General features: G+C 39.5%; 1 protein-coding gene across 3 annotated transcripts; it reads right to left on the bottom strand.

Annotated features, from left to right (window-relative positions):
- Positions 1-1,543: 1,543 nt before the first annotated feature.
- Positions 1,544-21,553, bottom strand: LOC134792643 (transmembrane GTPase Marf). Of its 3 annotated transcripts, none has more exons than XM_063763897.1 (16): positions 21,359-21,553; positions 21,114-21,152; positions 20,496-20,728; positions 18,914-19,040; positions 16,980-17,142; positions 16,300-16,530; positions 15,781-15,888; positions 15,150-15,300; positions 14,250-14,413; positions 13,724-13,876; positions 13,173-13,380; positions 8,081-8,313; positions 7,387-7,545; positions 5,023-5,219; positions 4,061-4,279; positions 1,544-2,993 (listed from the first exon to the last, which is right to left on the bottom strand). In XM_063763897.1, the coding sequence occupies exons 3-15, from the start codon at positions 20,695-20,697 to the stop codon at positions 4,075-4,077; spliced, it is 2,301 nt and encodes a 766-aa protein (XP_063619967.1). In that variant the 5' UTR covers positions 20,698-20,728; positions 21,114-21,152; positions 21,359-21,553; the 3' UTR covers positions 1,544-2,993; positions 4,061-4,074. The 3 variants fall into 3 exon arrangements, with proteins under 3 accessions (XP_063619967.1, XP_063619966.1, XP_063619965.1); XM_063763896.1 differs by having other exon boundaries at positions 20,496-20,803; positions 21,359-21,550; XM_063763895.1 differs by lacking the exon at positions 21,114-21,152 and having other exon boundaries at positions 20,496-20,803; positions 21,359-21,549.
- Between the last annotated feature and the right edge of the window lie 11 nt (positions 21,554-21,564).

A 21,564-nucleotide genomic window follows, 5' to 3' on the forward strand; every position in this document is an offset into this window, starting at 1 on the left:
TATATCCCACTCATAACTAATGAGAAAGGGACTCTATTCTCAATATCATTCTTTATTTCTGATTACCATCTCCTAATACACAGTAGCAGGAAGGGCTCGGAAACCTTTTTTTTTTTCAAACCGGTTTCGTTCATTCACCCGGTAATGAAAAGGATTTCGTTTCCTTTTGCGGTTACCGGTTAAAGAACTGTTATTTTGAGATAACGGTTTATGCCAAATACATACACGTTCGAGAGGAACGAAATTATCCGGTTAAATTGAAAATATCGAAGCATGATAGAACGAGTAAGTATTGCTGTCTCTTTCACGTATGACAACGAGTTTAACCGAGTCTCCGAGACATGAGAATAACGGGTTAATTTCGTTGGTTCCCTCTTTTTATCGGTTAGGGGAGAAAACGATTTTAACCGGTTTTTAATGAACGAAATAATACGGTTTTGGAACGATGTTAACGGTTAGCAAACTTACTATTGACAAATTGGACTAATTTAATATAGTTACAAACATACTTTTTTTACAATTGACCTAAGCAAACTTTAGATTGATGGTATTGAGAATTGAGTCCCAACCAAGAGAGGTACTAGCAGCAACACAACTAACCATGAGTAGACGGTTATGACGTTGCAACAAAGTGTACTGCCGCCATCAGATATATCGGAGCGGCCGAGTTGCTCAAATATATCTAAACACGCACTTTAGCACCTTGACAATAGAGGCGTGTTCAGATATTTGTGAGCACCTTGACCGCTCTGATATATCTGATAGCGACTGCACGAACGGTAACTGTGTTGGCGATAGTATTCATATGTTGTGACGGCGGCTAGTAGGTGGGCGAAAAATATTTATTTCATGCTAAAAAAATATCTCCTGATTGAGATCTCCAAGCGATATTTTTTTGTATCCATATTGATTACTTTAAATGTCATAACGGCACTTGCTTCTTGCAAAAGTCTAGCCGCCAGCCAGTTTGCATTTAGGTGTTATCGAGGCTATCGTTAGAGAAATACTGGATTTCTAAACCGCCCATATACTAGCCACTTTGTAATGATACCACCAAAGGGATATATACCAGTGAATGTCCCCGAGATATGGGTAAATAAATAATCTAAAACAGCTCAACAAATCAACGTTGACTTTGCGTTCGGTTATTTAAATGCTGAAATTTGTGTGCTTAGGAAGTATAGCGCAGTAGGCCAAGCACATGATTGTCGCGACAGTATCTCGCCGCGAGATAGACAACCCGTCTTTTTCTAACTGTATTATAATTAATACAGATGATTAATTAAGAGAGATGGGTATTAGTCTATCTCGCGGCGAGATACTGTCGCGCCAATCATGTGCTAGCCCGGCTGGGAGCTCTTAGATAACAGACGGTAAATCCAAACAAATCACTCCCACTAAAGAGATAAAAAATATCGCTTTTATAAATGTCATGTTGAATAAGGCAAGTGTGTTTTTATTTTGTTGTTTAACATACAATAAAAAAAAAAGCAATCTGATTCATCCAAGGCTCGGAACCGGTTTTTTCTTCATACAAAAAATACCGGCATTATTACGTTGTTTTTAGTTCTTTGGTTTATTATTTAATTTTTAATGGGACAATCTAATAATACAAATCTGTTACCTAAATACATGATTCAGTCCTACGTAAAGAGCATAAATTAATTAATAATATTGGGCTATTTCGGGGTTTATTAAAAAAAACCGGTTCCGAGCCATCTAAGGCCCGGATTCATCTAATATTTTTATATATAAGAAAATATGTCAAATTTTAAGTAACGGCGTTGCGTCGGTTAACACTAAAAAACCTACTTAAAAATTAGCTATGACATTGATCTGTTTGGACCCAGCGTCTTTCCCCCCTCATTCGTATAACTTTACGAGCCTGAATTAGTTATATTATGTATTATCCCTTTCTTAGCTAATTCAGGATTGTAATGCATTTATGAATAACGCCATTGATCTATAGTCCAGAGAACAATCCCATTAATTACATGAAAATAGGTGCCGTAAAAAGAAGTTTTGTGCACGTAAATAAAGTTAAAATTTCAGTGGCAAAAATATGTAAGTAATGAATGCGATTGCGACATGGACATTGTCTTTATCGTTGGTATGATTGCATTTTTTTAATATACAATAAAGTCAGTGTATAAATAAGAATAACTCACGCTAAACTGGATAGGTACTTCAATAATTGCCATGGTGTACCTATGTCCACCATATTTCGGTATATGAATGCTTTGAGCGCTATGTCTCTCGGCTCTGTAGCGTGAGTCATCCATAACATAACTTGATTATCAATTTCATTATGAGTAAAACAGATATGGTACAGTACCAGTTATCAAAAACTCGTACACTGCAGTGTATCGTGTAGTGAGGACGCAAAACGCTAAAAAGCCATATAAAGTTGTATCACAGGTAATCAATACTTCAGGCGAACGCATTGCCAAAGTACCGGTCCTACGGTTCCTTCAGGTAACTAATTCGTATAATCTCTATCACGCATTACGTCGTGCGTTTACAGAACGTAGGAGTTAAAGCGATAACTATACACTAATAAATACGTAACATACAGACAGATAACACGAGCAGCGTAAATGTACTTCATAAGATTGTGTTAGAATTTCCTAAAATTACAATAACAATTTGTTTTAGGGAAACTAAACGTTCGAGAGCTTCTCTATTCGTATGTACAGATAGCACCGCGGCGTCGGAGGCAAACAATAAACTAAAATCACAAAGGAACCACAATAAACCTAACATAAATTCATTCAAGCGAGTAAAATGTCAAACATTCAACGGTTTCTTAGAAGTTAGCCTTCGCGTAATTCGATCGCTATAAAACAAGTTAATAAATAACGTGTGAAAACAACAACAAGTCGTAGTAATGTACATAGAGGTATATACGCTATACTATACACTGAACGTAACGTACGTTTACCTTCGGTGCGACGCCGCTTGGCGGCGGTCTCCGCGAGCAGCACGTTCCATACCTGTGGGGAATATATTCCACAATTAAACATTTCAAAGATAAGAATATTATGGACTCTCGGACTAATTCATTGTGGAATGTATGGCAGTGAATTTGTCCATTTTCGTCCACTAAATATCCTTTAAAATACTTCTGAGAACATCAAAACATGCCATAATTTTATGGCTTTCTTGAACAGTGCCAGTTCACGAAAAAATGCACGAGTTACTAAAAATATGTTTTTTGTGCATATTTTTTAAGTAGGTAACTATATTTTTCTAGTAACGAGATCCCTCGATTTCTCCAGAATTTCATCTATCCATTATGACTACACATCGGTAACTCGTGGCATTTAGGTAGCACTTAATAGATTAGTGACGAGCACACATCGGTAACTCGTGGCACTTGACAGTTTCTAACAGACTAGTGATGTGACAATGTTCTTCCTATACGAGTCGAGAAAAAGAAACCACAAAAATAAGGAATTAATTAAACTAATATTTTAAGTGCTACCTAAATGCCACGAGTTACCGATGTGTAATTATGACAATGGATCCAACCGTACGTGTACAGGTCGATTCACAAGAGCTGGCACAGATGGAATCAATGAGTGAATGAAAATATCTACGTATCACATTAACCAATAAAATGGTGGTTCTGACTGTATACCGATACAGGTGTCACTCATACAATGAAAGTTTTGTTCATTTCATTCGTGCCAGTTTTCGTAAATCAACCTGTATCACAGAATAAATAATAGTACTACCGTACAGAAATGATACTTCCTTCAAAACCTAACTTTGACAGCGATTCAGGGATGAATTATGTTGTCCCTTTCTAATCTATGGCACTATCCCTTTCGGCGATTTAGGGTTGTCAAAATTCAAGTCATTATCTTGTCTGTGGTTGTGCACGCACAGGGAAGTGAAGATGTGCCAACCCTAATAACCCTAACCCTACCCTACCCTACCCTACCCTACCCTACCCTAATAAATGCTCGTAGCAATGCTGAGCCGAACGGAGCCGAGAATGCCCGAAAGGAACAGTGTCGCCCCGCTGCCTGTACAGTATAGAAAATACTTCACTCACCACAGCGGTGTCACTCAGTTAGTGTGTGCAAGGAACGCGTCGTCAAACAACTCCAACTCGTGGCCTAAATAGTTGGCTTTATTGCGTAGTTTCTTAGCCGAAGTGGAGGCGTCTTCCAGCATTTTGATGGCCTCGCGGACCTCGCACAGCTCTTCGTCCATCTCGGTGGTCGCCTCGTCGATCAGCCGGCAGAGGCGGGCGAACATTGTCGATAACTCCCTGAAAGATTGATAGAGTTAGAACAAGATAAATCTGCAGCCATTTTGACAGCCCAGCTGAAAGTGAAGGCTTTTAATTAGCTGCTGAACTTGATTTTTATGGAATTAGATTACGAATAATTACCTATTTCTTTTCTTTTTGTGGTTGGTTAATGTGATATTGTTACAGAAATAATCACGGCTGATGGGATACAGCCTGGTGACAGACAGTTGAGTCTTAGTAATAGGGTCCCGTTTGTACCCTTTGGGTACGGAACCCTAAAAATGAAGGCTAAATGGGGTTCGCAACTGTCAAAGGTTTGCATATACGGCACCATCATACCCCTTTCTCTAGTTTTGTTCTATGAAATTTGGCATAAAGCGGGCTGAGGAAAGGGCTGGCATTCAGGCCATAATATTCCAAAAAAATAAGCAAGAGTTTGACACAATTCTAGGGATTGACGGGGCAAGCTATGCTGGCGCCATCTGACTACTTCGTCCGGCCAACCCAACCCCATTGTAATATCATCTTGGCTAGGGCCTAGGGAGGACAGAGAGACTGGTATTACTGCAGATTAGTTTAAGGAATATACTAGTACTCCCTGCTGCACTTGGTGGCTGCAGTTCGCGGAGGTGAGGTCGACGATGAGCCGCAGCTTGTTGCTGGCGTGCGTCACGTACTGCTTCTTGAACAGTCTCTCCTGTGTGGCCGTCCGTGTGTCGCTCGTACAGACAGAGGGTGTTAATGTACAGTACACTACTCACTGCTGCACTTGGTGGCTGCAGTTGGCGGAGGTGAGGTCGACGATGAGCCGCAGCTTGTTGCTGGCGTGCGTCACGTACTGCTTCTTGAACAGTCTCTCCTGCGCCTTTGCCGTCCATGTGAGTCGCTCGTAGAGATAAAGGGCGCCGTATACGGCCCCGGTCACGGCTACAATGCGCCAGCCGACTGTCTTGAGCAGCTGAAAAAGCGGAAAATTTGAATAACGATTATTTTATTCGTGAAAATAAATAGGTATTGTTGGACCGTACAGGAGAGGAGGCAAGAACAAATCAATCATATTCGTCCATGTTAAGAAATCTACTTGCAGCCGTATCACATGGATGGAGTCGTGTGCGAGTGTTGACGTCAAAGATATCACAGACACCGTATCATGAAACGTTTACAAAGAACACGAGGCGGATTTAGGCGCAATAGGGTATTTTCCTAGTCGTCAAATCAGTAACTTTTTTAGAACTGTCAAAACGATTTGCTAATATGGAATTTATATGAAACATTACATCGTGACGTCACGGTCAACTCACCTACTTTTTATATTTCTATCGGATTTATTAAGACGAAACAGGAGCTGAGTTTTAAATATTTTAGGTAAATATACCCGTCTCGCTAACGGAAGCGGCACTAAAAGTAGTGCGACAAGGACAAGGCGAAATATCCTGCGTAAAAATCTCAAAAATCGAGGTTTCGTACTCCTCTGTTTCCTCCTCCAAAACTTAACCAATCGTAACCCAATTTGGAAATCTAAATGATTATGAAATTATCTGTGTCGGACCGTTTTGCTTTTTTGGCTAATTGATATCAGTTTTGAATGCCACGCCTCTCATTGCGGCATAGTCAATTAGGCCATTTTGGCCATTTTTGAAGGGCTCTAGCGCCTTAAAAAACAAAAATATCAAAAAAAGCAAAACGGTCCGACACAGATATTGACAATATTAATCTGTGTTGAAAAAATCATTGCTCTAGCTTCAAAAACCACGGAGGAAAACGAGGAGTACGTTTGTATGGAGAAATGACCACTCCTGTTGGCTCTTAAATAGAACTTGTGTTTAAAAATATCTCCTATCTGTGTGTTTTCTAATAATTATCTGGTGCTTTATTTCATGCATGGTGTAATAGTACATTACTACAGAGGCCGGGACGAAAGGGGTTGCCGGCCGAAGACATATAGACCCAAGTTTTATTTATAGAAAAAACTAAAAGTAAACTACACCCAAAATATAACCAACACGTACCTATATCATTATCACGCGTATGTTTTACACGAGTCGTGTATTTTTACTACCCGTATATTTTCATGTATCTTTGATTTTTTCGCCTTGTATCCGTCTGACTGTCGTTTTCGTCACATAAGTTTACATAGTCTTTCATGTTGATATCATGTTTCACATACATCGTTGCTTTATGCATGGAGTAAATAAGTATAATTTCCACAGTGTTAACGAGTTTGTAGTTACATTCATTTAAAATATGCCACAAAACTGTTTCTAATAAACTGTAAGCCATTTTTCTTAGTTTCTCAAATAATAAAATTGCCATAAGCAACCATATACATACTTCGTCTTTGACTTGGCGGCAGAGGCAGCAAGTTATTAAAATCAATTCTGCTTACGCTGCCAATTCCAACACCTACGATTACAATTAATATTAATTTCATTATTTCGTCGAAACTCATATTAAAGTCAAAAAATCAACAACGCACCATAAATCCAATAAAACAGAATGAATATTTTTCAACTTTACCTCCATAACAATTTAAAAAATATAACTACGCGTGTTTGAGTAGACCTTTTTACCGCTAACGTTTACATGAACTATTTTAAATGTTTTTATTTGTGTAGTTAAATTTATAATTTAAAATTATAAAATTATTGAATGTATTATTTATTAAGTTCATGTTGATTTTATACAAATAAAACTGCAAATTATAGCAAACATTGTTTTTTGTTTTTTTTTTATAGGCGTAGTGGCAGAGTGTCATTACGAACCATAAAGCAAATACTGCCTCTGGTTTTTTTTATGGGTGAATGCCACGATGCTGTGTCACAAATATCTGTGTAATGAAAATTAAAAAAGAGGACTTTGCCGGCCTAGGCCTGCAAGATGTGTATGAAATTCCATTAACGACCTTTTGTCCTAGCCGCACCTGAAACGTCATACTTCGCAGCCTATTATAAGGAACATAACATCAATATTTCATTGCATGTTTGAGAAAAATAATTTATTTTAAATACAGTATAATACCCTATTATACTTATCAAATGATACAATTCGAGCAGAACTGAGTTATTTGCGGTGACCTCAATTGCGTTATGTGGTCCGTCTAGTAGTTGTCTGTGTCGGTAAATTACCAGGCCGGAGAGCAGCAGGCCGCCCATGGTGCCCTGCGAGGTGAGCGCGCCGAGAGCGAACTTGGACACGAGGCTCCACTCCTCGGCGCTGAAGGGCCCCACGACGCCGGGCCGCGCCAGCTCCATGGAGGCGGGTGCCGGTGTGATCGTCGCTGGAATCTGCAAAAAAATGCGATCATATAATGTTGATATTACCTAGTTTCCCCTTTGGGTTGAAGGGTCAGATGTCAGTCGCTTCCGTAAAAAAGTCGGGTAAAAGCTTGTATAAATAGACCTCAACGTAATTAAATTGGCATGGCTCTTAGTAATGTCCTCATAGGTTGAGATGGTACAACACCTCGTGACAAGTATAACTCACCGGCAAAACACGGAGCGATCTTGAGCGCTGTCTTATGTACGATTCCCACCGAACGGGGGGGAGTCGGCGCGCATTTCATATTTGTACGGCCGCAAGCCGGTCGTTGCTCGCGGATGCGGACGGCTCCGGTCACTTCAGCCATGCATAATAGGCACATTGAAAATACGCTCCGGCGCGGCCCGACTCCAGGCGGTCGGTGGGAGTCGTACATCAGTATGTCCTCAGCCCTGGAAGCGTTGTATAGTGGCGGTGACACCATAGGAGACGAAACTGAGGCCCTCAGTAAAGTCCTCACATGTTGAGGTGGCACAACGCCTCATGACGAGTGTAACTCACCGGCGTGTATTGCGGGGCATTCTTAAGCGCTGTTTTAGTATGCCCCCTGCCCTGGAAGCGCTGTATAATAGCGGTGAGGCCGTAAGAGAAGCGGAAGCTGAGGTCCTCGGTGAAGTCGGCGCACAGGTTGTCGCAGTTGAGGCGGTACAGCACTTCGAAGGGCTGCTGGTGCGGCTGCATCACGGTGGCGGCCGCTGCCCGCTTGTGCATGGGGAGGATGTTGTACATGCGGTCTGGAATGTAATGATATAGTTATTAAATTAGAGGGGTTTTTATAAAAGTCAGGGAAGTCACAATAGTACAAATGTAACGTGTAATTAGCAGGGCTCGGAACTGTTTGTTTAAATCCCAAAATAGGCCAATATTTTTAATTATCTTATGCTCTTTCCGTAGGACTGAATCATGTATTTAGATAACGACATCGTATTATTAGCTTGACCCATCAAAAATTAAATAATAAACCAAAGAACGAAAAAGAACGTAATAATACCGGTATTTATTGTATGAAGAAAAAACCGGTTCCGGGCCTTGGTAATTAAGTTTCCATCGTATTTTCGCGGAAACTTACGAACGTGTAGCTATTTCAATCAGTCTCGGCCCATATAACCATTCCAGTCGCAGAATCACAAAGTGGTAACTAAATGTCAGATGTGTCGTAACAGAGTCCACACAATGTGTCTAGAATTGTTTCGAAACAAAGTGTCGTCGCCGTGTCTACACTTTTCCGTAACAAGGTGTCGACACATTTGTGTGCACTTTGCGTGCGGTTTGCGACTAAATCTGACAGCAAATTTGTGACAGCAAATGTCAATATAAAATACCTCTTGAAAACCAAGGTTTGTCAAACTACTATTAGTGTCTCGTGTGCTCGTAATTCTAGTAAGTCATCATGGGCAATGCAAATGATAATAATCGACCGAAACCATATAAACACCCAACACCCGTCAACCTTTTACAGAAAAGTTTTTAAAGAAATTCAATAAGCTACTTAGGTCAGGCAACGAATGCTCCAAAAGTTGTAGAGGGAAATGCTCGGAACACAATTTTTGACTCCGTAACTCGGTTTGACAAGTTAGGAGGTGAACATATCAAAAGTCCCCGGCCGTAGCCCTTGAGCGGGGGGGAGAGAGGGGGCTTTGAAGGTCCCATTTTCCCGTTTTTCGATTATATCTCGGAAACTATGCATCTCAGCGACATGGCCACTTATACAAAATGAAAGTTAATTTAATTTGTTACAAGTTTATTCAGTCAATTTTTTCGATATGTTGAATAGTTTTTGAGATATCCGCTCTTGAAAGTTTATTTAGGGCTCTCAATTTTATCTTGATATATCTATATCAGTGAAGGTGCTAGGCCGTGTTTGGTATCGTTTTCGTATAAATCTGGGGTGCTGAATCCATTTAAGATATCACATTGACACCATTCCACAAAATATAAATAAATCTTTTTAGGGTTCCGTACCTCAAAAGGAAAAAACGGAACCCTTATAGGATCACTCGTGCGTCTGTATGTATGTCCGTCTGAATACACAAAATAGTTCTTTACCTATAGATGACAGGAAAACCTATTAGAAATGTGCAGTCAAGCGCGAGTCGGACTTAATGTACGGAACCCTTAATACGCGAGTCCGACTCGCACTTGGCCGGTTTTTTTGAAACTCTTCTTGACGCTTAACCGCTGAACCGATTTCGTTGAAATTTGGTATAGAAATAGTTTGCGTCCCGGAACAGGACATAGGATAGATCTTATAACCAAAATCATCTTTTGAAGGTGTGAAAAGTGGCGTGGAAATTTGTACGGGAAATCAATAACCGCTGAACCGATTTATATGAAATTTGGGATGGTCTACATCTTTGATTTAGTCAAAAATGATGAAAAAACATGACTTCAAACCTAAACTTAAACAGTATTAACTTCAAGAAGTCAATTCTGAATTCCCCCCTACACCTCATTTCACACCTTTAAAGGATGATTTTTGAGATAACTTATTATATCCTGTCTCGGGACCCAAAATATATGTGTACCAAATTTAAATTAAAACTGTTCAGCAGTTTAAGCGTGAAGAGGAGTTTAAAAGAAAGTATTTTAATAAGTTTATATGTTTTTACTTCGGAATGGTGTCAATGTGATACCTTAACTAAATTTGGTACTGCGAATTTATACGAAAACGATACCAAACATGGCCTCGTAGCTTTACTGTTGTAGAAGTCAAAATAAAATTGAGAGCCCTAAATTCTTATTACTTGGCCAAACTTGTGTAGAAGGAAAAGGTAAAATAAAAGTCTTCGGCAGGAATATAAGACACAAATATATTTTTTTTTGCGTTACTATTTCATTCATCAAATATAAACATACCTTGATTATACTATTCTAGTGAGATCCTCATAGATAAACAAAAACATTTACTTAAAAAATCCAAGGTCGAAATGTCACGGAACTTGTGAGAGTAATATGTGAAAAATATAAACTTTTATGACAAAAAAAATCTGGACACAATTTAAGAATCACCCAATTGCGTCGAGGAATCATCTGTATTTTTGCTTGTTTCATTACCTCCTCGCTTCTTTTTTGTCCTTTGTATTCTGTAGCAATTTGTTAGATCTGAAAATAAAGATAACTTGCGTCGTCACGGATGTCGATTTATAGGTTTTAGGGAGTGCAGAATTCGAAAACGATGATCATTTTATAATCCAAGATGGCGGCTACGTATTTTGTCATAAAAGTGGAATCCAAAATAGTCATCATTTTCGAAATCTGCGCCCCCTAAAACCTATAAAATGACATCCATGACGACTTTTATGACATAGTGCATGGCCGCCATCTTGGAATCCAAAATAGTCATCATTTTCGAAATCTGCGCCCCCTAAAACCTATAAAACGATATCCATGACGACTTTTATGACATAGTGCATTGCCGCCATTTTTAAATTGAAAATGTTATCTTTTTCGAAATCTGCGCCCCCCAAAACCTATAAAACGACACCCATGACGACTTTTATGACATAGTGCATGGCCGCCATTTTGGGTTCCAAAATGGTCATCATTTTCGAAAGCGGGGCCCCCTAAAACCTATAAAACGACATACATGACGACTTTTATGACATAGTGCATGGCCGCCATCTTGGAATCCAAAATGGTCATCATTTTCGAAATCTGCGCCCCCTAAAACCTATAAAACGACACCCATGACGACTTTTATGACATAGTGCATGGCCGCCATTTTGGAATCCAAAATGGTTATCATTTTCTAAATCTGCGCCCCCTAAAACCTATAAAACGACACCCATGACGACTTTTATGACATAGTGCATGGCCGCCATTTTGGAATCCAAAATGGTTATCATTTTCTAAATCTGCGCCCCCCAAAACCTATAAAACGACACCCATGACGACTTTTATGACATAGTGCATGGCCGCCATTTTGGATTTCAAAATGGTCATCATTTTCTAAATCGGGGCCCCCTAAAACCTATAAAACGACATCCATGACGACTTTTATGACATAGTGCATGGCCGCCATCTTGGAATCCAAAATGGTTATCATTTTCGAAATCTGCGCCCCCTAAAACCTATAAAACGACACCCATGACGACTTTTATGGCATAGTGCATGGCCGCCATTTTGGATTCCAAAATGGTCATCATTTTCAAAATTGGGGCCCCCTAAAACGTATAAAACGACATCCATGACGACTTTTATGACACAGTGCATGGCCGCCATTTCGGATTCCAAAATGGTCATTATTTTCGAAATCGGCACTCCCTAAAACCTATATATCGACACCCATCTCGACTTTTATGACAAAGTGTTTTGCTACCATCTGCATGCAAGACATTTCTATTATTTTTACGTACAAAAATGGCCCCCTGTCAACTTTCAATCGAGATTTAATCGATAATTTATTCGATTAATATTCAGATTAATTCAATTTCAATCTATGTTAGGTCGACTAAACTAATCGCGATTAAAATTTGAGAATTAACTTTTTTTATTCCATTAATTAGTCGAATAAACAGTTAATCGATTAATGCCCATCTCTGACCACGGCATTTTTACACTTTGAGAATATCTGAAAACAAATCAACACAAGGAGCCATTTTGCAAATCCAGTAACATACCAGTAACTTTGTTATTACTTTTGACAGCGCGTGTCATGTGTCAACACAGAGTCGACACAAAGTCGAAACATTGCAACTACTTTGTGACTGCAATATTTCTCAGCCTTAAACCATATTTATACATCATAATTAACAAGTTTCGTAGTATGTAAAGCGTTATTTCTGTTATTTAAGTATAGTATACGCATCGAAGTACTAAAAATGCTTCAAATAATATAGTTATGAACACAGGCACTGAGAAGTAAACAATTTCATTTCCGGCTAAACTAAAACAATGTGGTGGCGCGTTGATTATATTACACTTAGTTTATCAAATCACTCGAGCAGTTTAATTCCCCATAATAATTTAAGTCATATTGTAATATAAATGCAAACAATATATAATTACGTCTTGTAATCCGTTTTAGAGATGGCGTATTAATGTCACTTATTTTTATTTAAGTATTTTTCCATCTGACAGTTTCCATTTGACAGGAACAAAATGAACGAATGAACGAATGATTTTGGCATAAAGTAGTCGCAAACCCGAAACAATGTGTGCACACGGCGACCACACTTTATGTCACTTTGTGTCATGTGTCGACCCTTCCCCATTTCTGGTAACTGTGTCGACACGGCGACGACTCTGCGACTGGAATTGTGACCGAAACAGACGGTGTCGACACAAGATGTGTCAACACCGCGTCGTAACGGCGACTGGAAATGGTTGTATGGGGGTATAAAATGAACTGACATTGACTGAAGTAGCATGACAAATACGAAAGTTTCCGAGAAAATACGATGGAAACCAATTATGCACTGCAGCTGTAAATACTTAAGTGTCACCACACTCATACATTGAACGTTGTATTCCTACAATTCCTACAAATCGGGTCCTTTAGTGGTTTAGTCTGAACCGCTCGTATTATGGTTACCTCGAGTTAAACACGGAATTAATATACATAGTCTGGATATAATCTTTCTCTTTCACTCACCGGCCATCTCCTTCTGCGCCTCGTCCATCTCGTGTCCTATATCATGACTGAGCCTCTTCTTGAGCCTCGAGCCAAGTCCGGCTTCGACGTGACGGTGTAGCGCTCGCTTGTACTGCTCGAGTGCGGCGCGGTCGGCGCGGAACGGGGTGTCGTATTCGTCCACTAGGGCTGAGAGGCGACGGATTTCTTGACTGAGGGTCAGTGACACCTGGTGGAAAAAGAAATGGTAAGGTCATACTTACGCAGAAAAATAAACAAAATGCCAAAATTCTAGTTGATCAAGCAAAACTGCTCCAGAGCATTAAAATCCCAAAATTGTGGAACTTTGTTTCTATTTTTTTACATTTTAGAATAGAAAGATAAATTAGGACTTAAAAGTAAATATAACCCAGATAAAATTGTCTACTTAATTACAGAATCTAGATAGATTCCAAAACGAAACATAAATATTCCAAAAATATTCAAAGGATTGAATATAACAAAATATCGATCTAATCCCGTGCTTAATGAACCTTGTAATGGTAATCAATTCTTTGAACATAAAGTCCTACCTTGTGTTCAACACTCTCGACCATGCGGTTGATCTTGTCCTTCATCTGTCGGGTGACAGTAGTCAGCTGTTCCTCGATGGAACTGAGCTGTTCGTGCAGAATCCGCTGCTTTTCCACTTTGGCGGACTTCTGTTCTGTCGCGCTGTTGTACACCTGGCAAAAAAATACAATAAGTATTAGATTTTTGAGAAAACATCGGCGTTACGAAATGTAGCCGTATTAATACAAATAAGATCTAGTTTTCCCTCTGTGTTGATCAGATCAAGTGACAGTTTGTATTTTTAAAACCCTGTGTGAATTCTTGGGATTCGGTTGTTTGACCTTTGTGGTCCTTTAGCTTGAGTGTGTATTAAGCGGATACTTGGTTTCGAAGTCAAAGCTGATAGAGACATAGTCGGTTGTGGCAAGTTTCTTATCTTCTTTTAATGGAGTTAAGAGGTATGCAACTTTAGGTTTCATCCTTTTCCTAGGTTTTCCAGTCGTAACCTCTATTATTCTTAGCATGCGATCTATAACAGGTTCAAACCTGGTCGAGCTTGGCCATGACGTCGGAGGCGATGTTCTTGCCCCTGCGCGAGTGCTGCGCGAACTTGGTGCGCACGGCGGACTGGCTGATGCACTCCTCGAACTTGCGCTCGAAGTCCACGAACTCGAAGTAGCGCACTTGGTGGCCCTCCACCAGCATGGGCGCTGGAAAAAAAATATGGCGTAAGGATCATACATTCAAACCGGAAGTTCTGTGTAGGCCACCTCGTTGAGGTGCAAAATATGACCCTTAATAACGTCAAGTTGGAAATGACTTTTGTATTTTCAAGGTGATTCTCTTGAAAGTCGCTGTAACTGTGTATTCCCTTGAGAGCAGCAGCTAACTTAATTTCAAAAGAAACACCCTACAGCAAAAACTTCAAATTAGTGTTACGACATTCATGGTTACATCGCGTCTCAACGGACCAGTTTCAACGCCCATTCATTCAGTTTCAGTGTCCATGCTAAGGTGGTAGGGAAACTAGAGGAAACTAAGCTGACTGTTCCAATGATTTGACAGCTAATTTTAACAATCTATCTCGAGACCGATTTCTTGCAAGTGTGAATGTGATTTTAGAAGATGGCAATGGGCATGGCAGCAGGCAATGTTTGGAAAGGTAGGCAATGTTAACACATTCATTGCCACCCAGCCAAACAAGACATCCGTGCCAGGCCACAACAATTTCGTCATATAAAGCAGTAGTACCACGATCCCGACTGTCGGGTCGTCCGCCCTGGGAACGAAATCATAAAATACTCGATAGTCGGGTTCTCGGCACTGAATGTGTTAAGGAAGTTAACGGTATCGCTATCAAAATTTCCAATTTAATTGGAATGCTTGAAATACTTAGGTTACAAGGCAAATGAAAGTACATTGTAATATTTATGTCATCGCACTCACATGTGACGGGCTTCTCTCTCTCGCGCATGCGCGTCAGCAACGCTTCTTTAGCGGAGATGAAGAAGATGCGTTCTTCTGCTTCTTTGGGCGAGCACACTCGCAGCTCGCGCGAGAGGAAGTCCACGCAGCGGTTGGCGTGCTGGGTTCGGACCTTTAACAAATACCATGTTAGAGATACAGTATTTCAGCTGTAGTTTGGTGTTAGTTTTAACTCTTAAGGCAGAAGCCTTAAGGTCGGTTGCACCAAACCGTCAGTCACCGATAAAATGTTCGCAAAATTTTATTCTATGGGAAGTTTCAAATCGTGACGACAAAAAGATTTGTCTTTGACGTTTGTCATTTTCTATGTATTTGTGTCATCAATTGGATTTTGTATGTAGTGAGTTAGAAGTGCGACTGTGTGCATGTTTTCCTCCGAATAAAAAATGGCAGAATGATTTACAATACACAATGATAAGATATCGCTTGGGCTCCTGCCTTCCGAGTTAGTTTACTTTTAAAAACATTAGTGGACTTTCGTAAGTTTGCCTATTTAATTAGATTTTCCTACTCATTTTCTTAAAAGTTAGGTGGCAGTGATCCCAACTAAGCTACAAACATTCACGTTAATAATATTAGTAGGACGAATTACCTGGTCCAGATATTCAGGTTCGGAAGCAGAGGCGTCCCACCGGTTGTTGAGTATGAAAATGTTCGGTTGCGATATCTTTGTCGATACTTTGTGGAAAAAGTTTTTTTCCTGAAACAGAGACGTTTAAGTTAGATTAAAACACTGTTATGTAAATAATATAAAATATAAGTTAGTTAGATGGATAGGTATTGCTTTTAATTCACTAATAAATTATATGCACATCAGCGGACCAACGTTATACTTGTAGTCGGATTTTTAAAAACATTCAGATCAGAATTTTTGGAAGTTTTATTATGTTAACAAGGAGTTGTGGAGGAAAAGCAAACAATAGATTATGATATTATGAACTAGGTACAAAAGTTATTGAATTCCGGCAAATATTCGGAAAACGCGCATCTGAACTGTTTACCGCCCGGCCACAACATTGAAGCCGTGACGTCGTTCCCGGGCCGTTAAGTGTCTACCGCCATGTCGTGCACTAGTTTTGTAGGAACAACAGATAAAATAGTAAATACTCACGGTAACCATGAGCGTGGACTCTGCATTCGCGACAAGTACGAACACGTCAGCATCGAGGCAGTACTGGTCGATCCACTCGTCCAAGTTAGGCGTGACGTCCACCCCGGGGCTGTCCACCAGGACCACGTCGTCGCGGAGCAGCGCGCAGAGCTCGCGCGGCCAGTACACGTGCACGAGCGAGCACTCCTGGAGGCGCGACGCGCAGAGGGCGTGGCCTAGTTGGCTCACGGACTGAAAAAGGAAATAGGTAATTTAATTTTTGGTTGGGTCGCAATCGGCTCTTTCTAGATATCGTTATCATTTTCTGTTTTAACTAAAACTAAAAACTTGTTGCATTGGATCTTAAAACATCCGGTCGAAAACATGGCACCATACCGTTGGCCTATTGTCGAGTAGATGGCGATACTTTTTGACATTTAACAAATTTAACACATATCAGTGAAAAAATAAGGATCAAAGTCAAATGGCATTCTAAAAGTGTTAGTCATTTGTGTCAAATGATGGCAGTAAATGTACTGACTACATAATTTACATTAACAATATGCCTCTAGTCTAAAATCTCTTTGGTTACAATAAAGTTTCTCAGTAAAGGCAATTTGTCTGACTTACACAAAAATAGAACTGCGGATTCAACACCTTCAAACTCGAACCTCATTTATTCAAGGAAGCTCACTCAGTACCTGTACGGGTTGCTTCTCATCAGAGCCGTCAGTGCGCAGGAAGGCCTCATCGGTATCAGACCCTTCCACTTGTAGGAAGCAGTTGGTGGTGTGCCCGATGCCGCTCGGCAGTATCTTGTCGTGCAGCATGGCGTTTATCACTGTGCTCTTGCCGTTGCTCGTTCTGTTCATACAGTGATACATCAGATAAATTTATTTATTTATCGTATGGCAATAGGTACACACACTTATTAAATTTACACTTAACATCAAAATTTACAATTCCCCAGATACAGACTCGCGTTTAATGACAGGTTTTTATAATCCTCAACTGTGCCATTATATCTGATAACAGGGCACTGAAATACCATATGATGTATGGTCTGTTCTGGGTCTCCACTCTCGCACGACGCCAACTCGCTCCACCCCCACTTGTGTCAGAGATACGCACAGTTGCCGATACCAGTTCTTAGACGGTTCAGTGCACACCATATGTCGGCTTTCGTTATATAAAATGTAAGAATAATAGTATCTCGTAGTAGGACTGAGCTGGAACGAGGCCGAGACGGTTGCTCAAGACAGAAAGGTGTGGAAGGATCTTGTGGAGGACCTATGCACCTCTGGGGTGCCCTAGGACGAACAACAACAAGTGTGGACAAATAGCCTGACGCTCTAAACGCATAAATATATCGTCTCCGACAATATCTGTAATTCACGCTACTGAATGATGTGATGACGCCGTCAATGGAATGTATTTTCCTAACTCTAATGGTGTTTCCAAAAATATTATATAAATACGTAAAAAAAGGCTACGGATTACAGAAAAAGGTGTAGACTGATTTATGTCGATGAATCTAGTAGGCATTTGATAACCCTAGCTTAGTATTAATAGGTATATTCTACGATGTTTGCAGTTTGTGATGGTAACTGCTATATGCGTCGCGTCACCCATAAAAGTGATCTTTTAATCAAGTTTTAATACTTTTAATCATGTGTGGCAATCAAAACAAAACAATGAGGCTACTGGCCGGTATAAGTATAAAAGGGGCCATTTAACGGCTCGGTGAGCAGTGTGCACCGTGAACAATGCATTCAGCGCATAACTCTCCACAATCATGATAATTATCTTCTAATTGTCTTCTTATGTGATCTTTATACAGAGGGTGTCTTGATAACAGATACTGACAAAATTGATTTGCAGCCATAATTCAATTCATTAGTATTTATAACGTGCCTGTTAGGCTGTTATGTAATGCAGAGTCTAACGTCCAAAAATCCGATTTTTCAACAAGATTCGTTGTTCGTCTTTACTCTCGATATAATTAGGTGGCCGACTAAACAAAATGTCGGTACGGCATTCCTTAAGTCTCATTTATTTTTGCGTGTTTTTTACGCAAAAGCTTAGCGAAAACTTATTCGCGAATTAGTACTTTCTGGTTACGTCAAGAACAAAAACAATAACTGTGCTTGTTAGAAGTTTAAAATAAATCATTATATCTTCATAATTATTTGTAAAAGAGTTAATCTAACAGTTATAACAATATTACCAGCATCTATAAAATTTAACGGCTGTTTAATAACTCATAAAATCAACGTTTACTAAGTATAAAGAGAGTATAAAAACGGCTCAGCTTCACGGTTAATAGCCATGGCCAGTCTTACTTTTGATCACAAAATACCTATCTAATATAGATAGACCTGTAATAATTAAAGTAAAATTATCAATTTGTTTAAAATGTATCTAAGTACTCAGATATATCGGAGCAGCCGAGGTACTCAAAAATATCTGAAAAACGCACTCTAGCGCCTTGACAATAGAGGCGTGTTTAGATATTTGTTAGAATTTTGATAACTGTCATATATCTGATGGCGACTGCACAGGCACCCTTTGCCATACACTGCCACAAGGGGTGTTACATATGTGTTGCTGACTCATAACATTCCTTTGGACTCACCTGCCAAAAAACGCGACTTTCATGTGATCCCTCTTGAGCACCTCCCGAATAGCCTGCACTTTGCTAACATAGGCCTCCACATTGGTGACGTCCTGTGGGGTCGCGATACTGTTGTCGCCTGACACGGCTGAAAATATTAATTATGTAAAATGAGGTTGTAACAATTTTTTATAGAGTTTCTTAATATTAATGTGAAGTTCTCACGGGAATCAAAATACAATGATTATAATTATAATTTCGTCAGGACACCAATTCCATAAAAAAAATAACAAAAATCTACTTTCTTTTGAAACTAGAGAAGTATGGCTCTGAATTTGTGGTAGTAATTACTGAGTTTTGGAAGTTACCTGCCTATTTATAAGTAGGTATCACTGGATGTTCTCTTGAGATTTTAAATAACTATCAGATTTTTATGACTGATTTAAGTATGTATTTGGACCAAATTTCTAGTCATTATCATTACCTTATTCATAGAGAAACAATTTAAGGCTATTAATAAAGAGTAGTATCCAGATTGGAATAGTAGCTTAAAAAAAGACATTAAGGGATTATTATTATAAATATTATAATACCAGTGTCAGTTCACTATCATGTCAATAAATCCAGTTTTTAATACAACTGTTATTTGGTATGCTAGTATTGTAAAACTCATTCATCAAACATTGTATGTGTACATGAGGGGAACAATTGAACAACGGCCCATTAAAGTGACACACATTCAAATGTAATTGTCATGAAGGTCACCCATATATGAGAGTAATGATAATCTAGGCCATTGACATCTAGAACTAAATCGTGATCTACTGTCACTATACAGTTATCATGACAACACTGATAACAAGTAGATTAACATGTTAAACAGATCAATGCAGTATTGATGTATTATGTTAGTGCTTTTAAGGGCCACCCCACATTTAGCGTCTTTCGAGCGTTGGCGTCTACAAATATATGGCCGCTGCTCGACGCAACGTCGACGCAACTGCGCAGCGACGTCATTAGGGTTCCGTACCCAAAGGGTAAAACGGGACCTATTACTAAGACTTCGCTGTCCGTCCGTCACGAACCGTGATAGCTAGACAGTTGAAATTTTCACAGATGATGTATTTCTGTTGCCGCTATAACAACAAATACTAAAAACAGAATAAAATAAAGATTTAAATGGGGCTCCCATACAACAAACGTGATTTTTAACCAAAGTTAAGCAACGTCGGGAGTGGTGTGAGTACTTGGATGGGTGACCGTTTTTTTTTTGCTTTTTTTTCGTTTTTTTTTTTTGCATTATGGTACGGAACCCTTCGTGCGCGAGTCCGACTCGCACTTGCCCGGTTTTTTTTTTTACATAGCGCTGACCAGACACCGACGCTCGAAAGACGCTAAATGTGGGGTGGCCCTTAATGTTATAAATACAAAACCCTTGGAAATATTATGTTTGTGACCTTCACATTCATCTTGTTGTTTTCTAGTTAATTCTAGTTGACATTTCAGTTTGTCAGAAACAGGCATTAAAGTTTTATGAATAAGAAGAAGGTTACAAGGTTAACTTTGTGTGGAAATAATATTAAAACAAATAAAAAAAACTTACCATGCATAAATGTAACGGCATCTTTAACATAGTCATCAATTTCCACAAATATATCATTGATCTTCTTCTTGGCTCTCACAAAAATCTGCAGCGGGGAGTCCACGTTTGACATGTTGACGCGCACATTGCCGTTGTTTAGCCCCACATTGTGCGGCCCGTCACCAGCCATCATGGATATGGTTCGATTAACATATGCAGCCATACGGAAAGGGAAGATGTACGGTTCTCGTTAGCTGTACCTTACGGTGGACAACGCAACAATATAGTCACTGTATCACCTCTACAGTTTGAACACAACATGCAGGTTACTGCAACAAAAAATAACAAGCATAATAATGTGCAACGGAACGTTAAAGTAAACAGTGCTGCATTTTGGCTCTATAAAAAGCTTAAACAGTAGTGACAGAACAAGTAGCTGTGTGCAGGGAGTGCACGCCCAGAGGGCGGGTACAGCCAGATCTAGCACTGACACCAGGAGCATTTATTTGAGGTTATGTCTCAGGTCTGTTTGGTGGGGCAACACAACACTGGCACAACATCGAGATACGGTTGGAAGAAAGTGAAATACAACGCAAATTATGTAGTACGGAAGCATTAGTAACTAGAAATAAACTGCACCTTATCATCTCGTTGCATCATCGCAATCAATGCGCATCGCTGCAGTCCAAACGGCGTGAATGATTGTGTACAAATTCAATGATATTTATAGACAGGATATATTTTATTTCAGAAAATACACAAGACGTAAAACAACTGACAGCCGCTAAATATAAGTCAAAATTGACTACAAAATTTATCAACTCATCATCTGTAGCACTGAAAATTGTGAAGTATTTCACTGAATCTAATTGGAATACTCTTACCTGTACGTTAGAGCAACATTTTAAATGTATTTAGTCGGAAACTAAAATTATTTTTCGGCAGGGATTACCTAGAAAATTTTCATGTGTATGATTATTCCCTATTTTTAATTTTTTACTAGATTTTATGTTGGTATGTTTTCATATATCGATGTGAGTCAAACGTGATTGGTTCTAAACTGCTAATGTCGCAACTACCAATCAAAACA

Source organism: Cydia splendana, chromosome 8, assembly GCF_910591565.1.
Source record: "Cydia splendana chromosome 8, ilCydSple1.2, whole genome shotgun sequence".
Taxonomy (NCBI): domain Eukaryota; kingdom Metazoa; phylum Arthropoda; class Insecta; order Lepidoptera; family Tortricidae; genus Cydia; species Cydia splendana.

Bases quoted from the DNA above. Each gene is read 5' to 3' on its own strand.
- LOC134792643 (XM_063763897.1), bottom strand. From the start codon at position 20,697: ATGGCTGCATATGTTAATCGAACCATATCCATGATGGCTGGTGACGGG. The intron at 8,314-13,172 runs GTGAGTGAAAGA...ATTACATTCCAG, and splicing joins GGCGCAGAAGGAGATGGCCG to ACCGCATGTACAACATCCTC. The intron at 4,280-5,022 runs GTGAGTAGTGTA...TCAATCTTTCAG, and splicing joins TGCAGCCACCAAGTGCAGCA to GGAGTTATCGACAATGTTCG.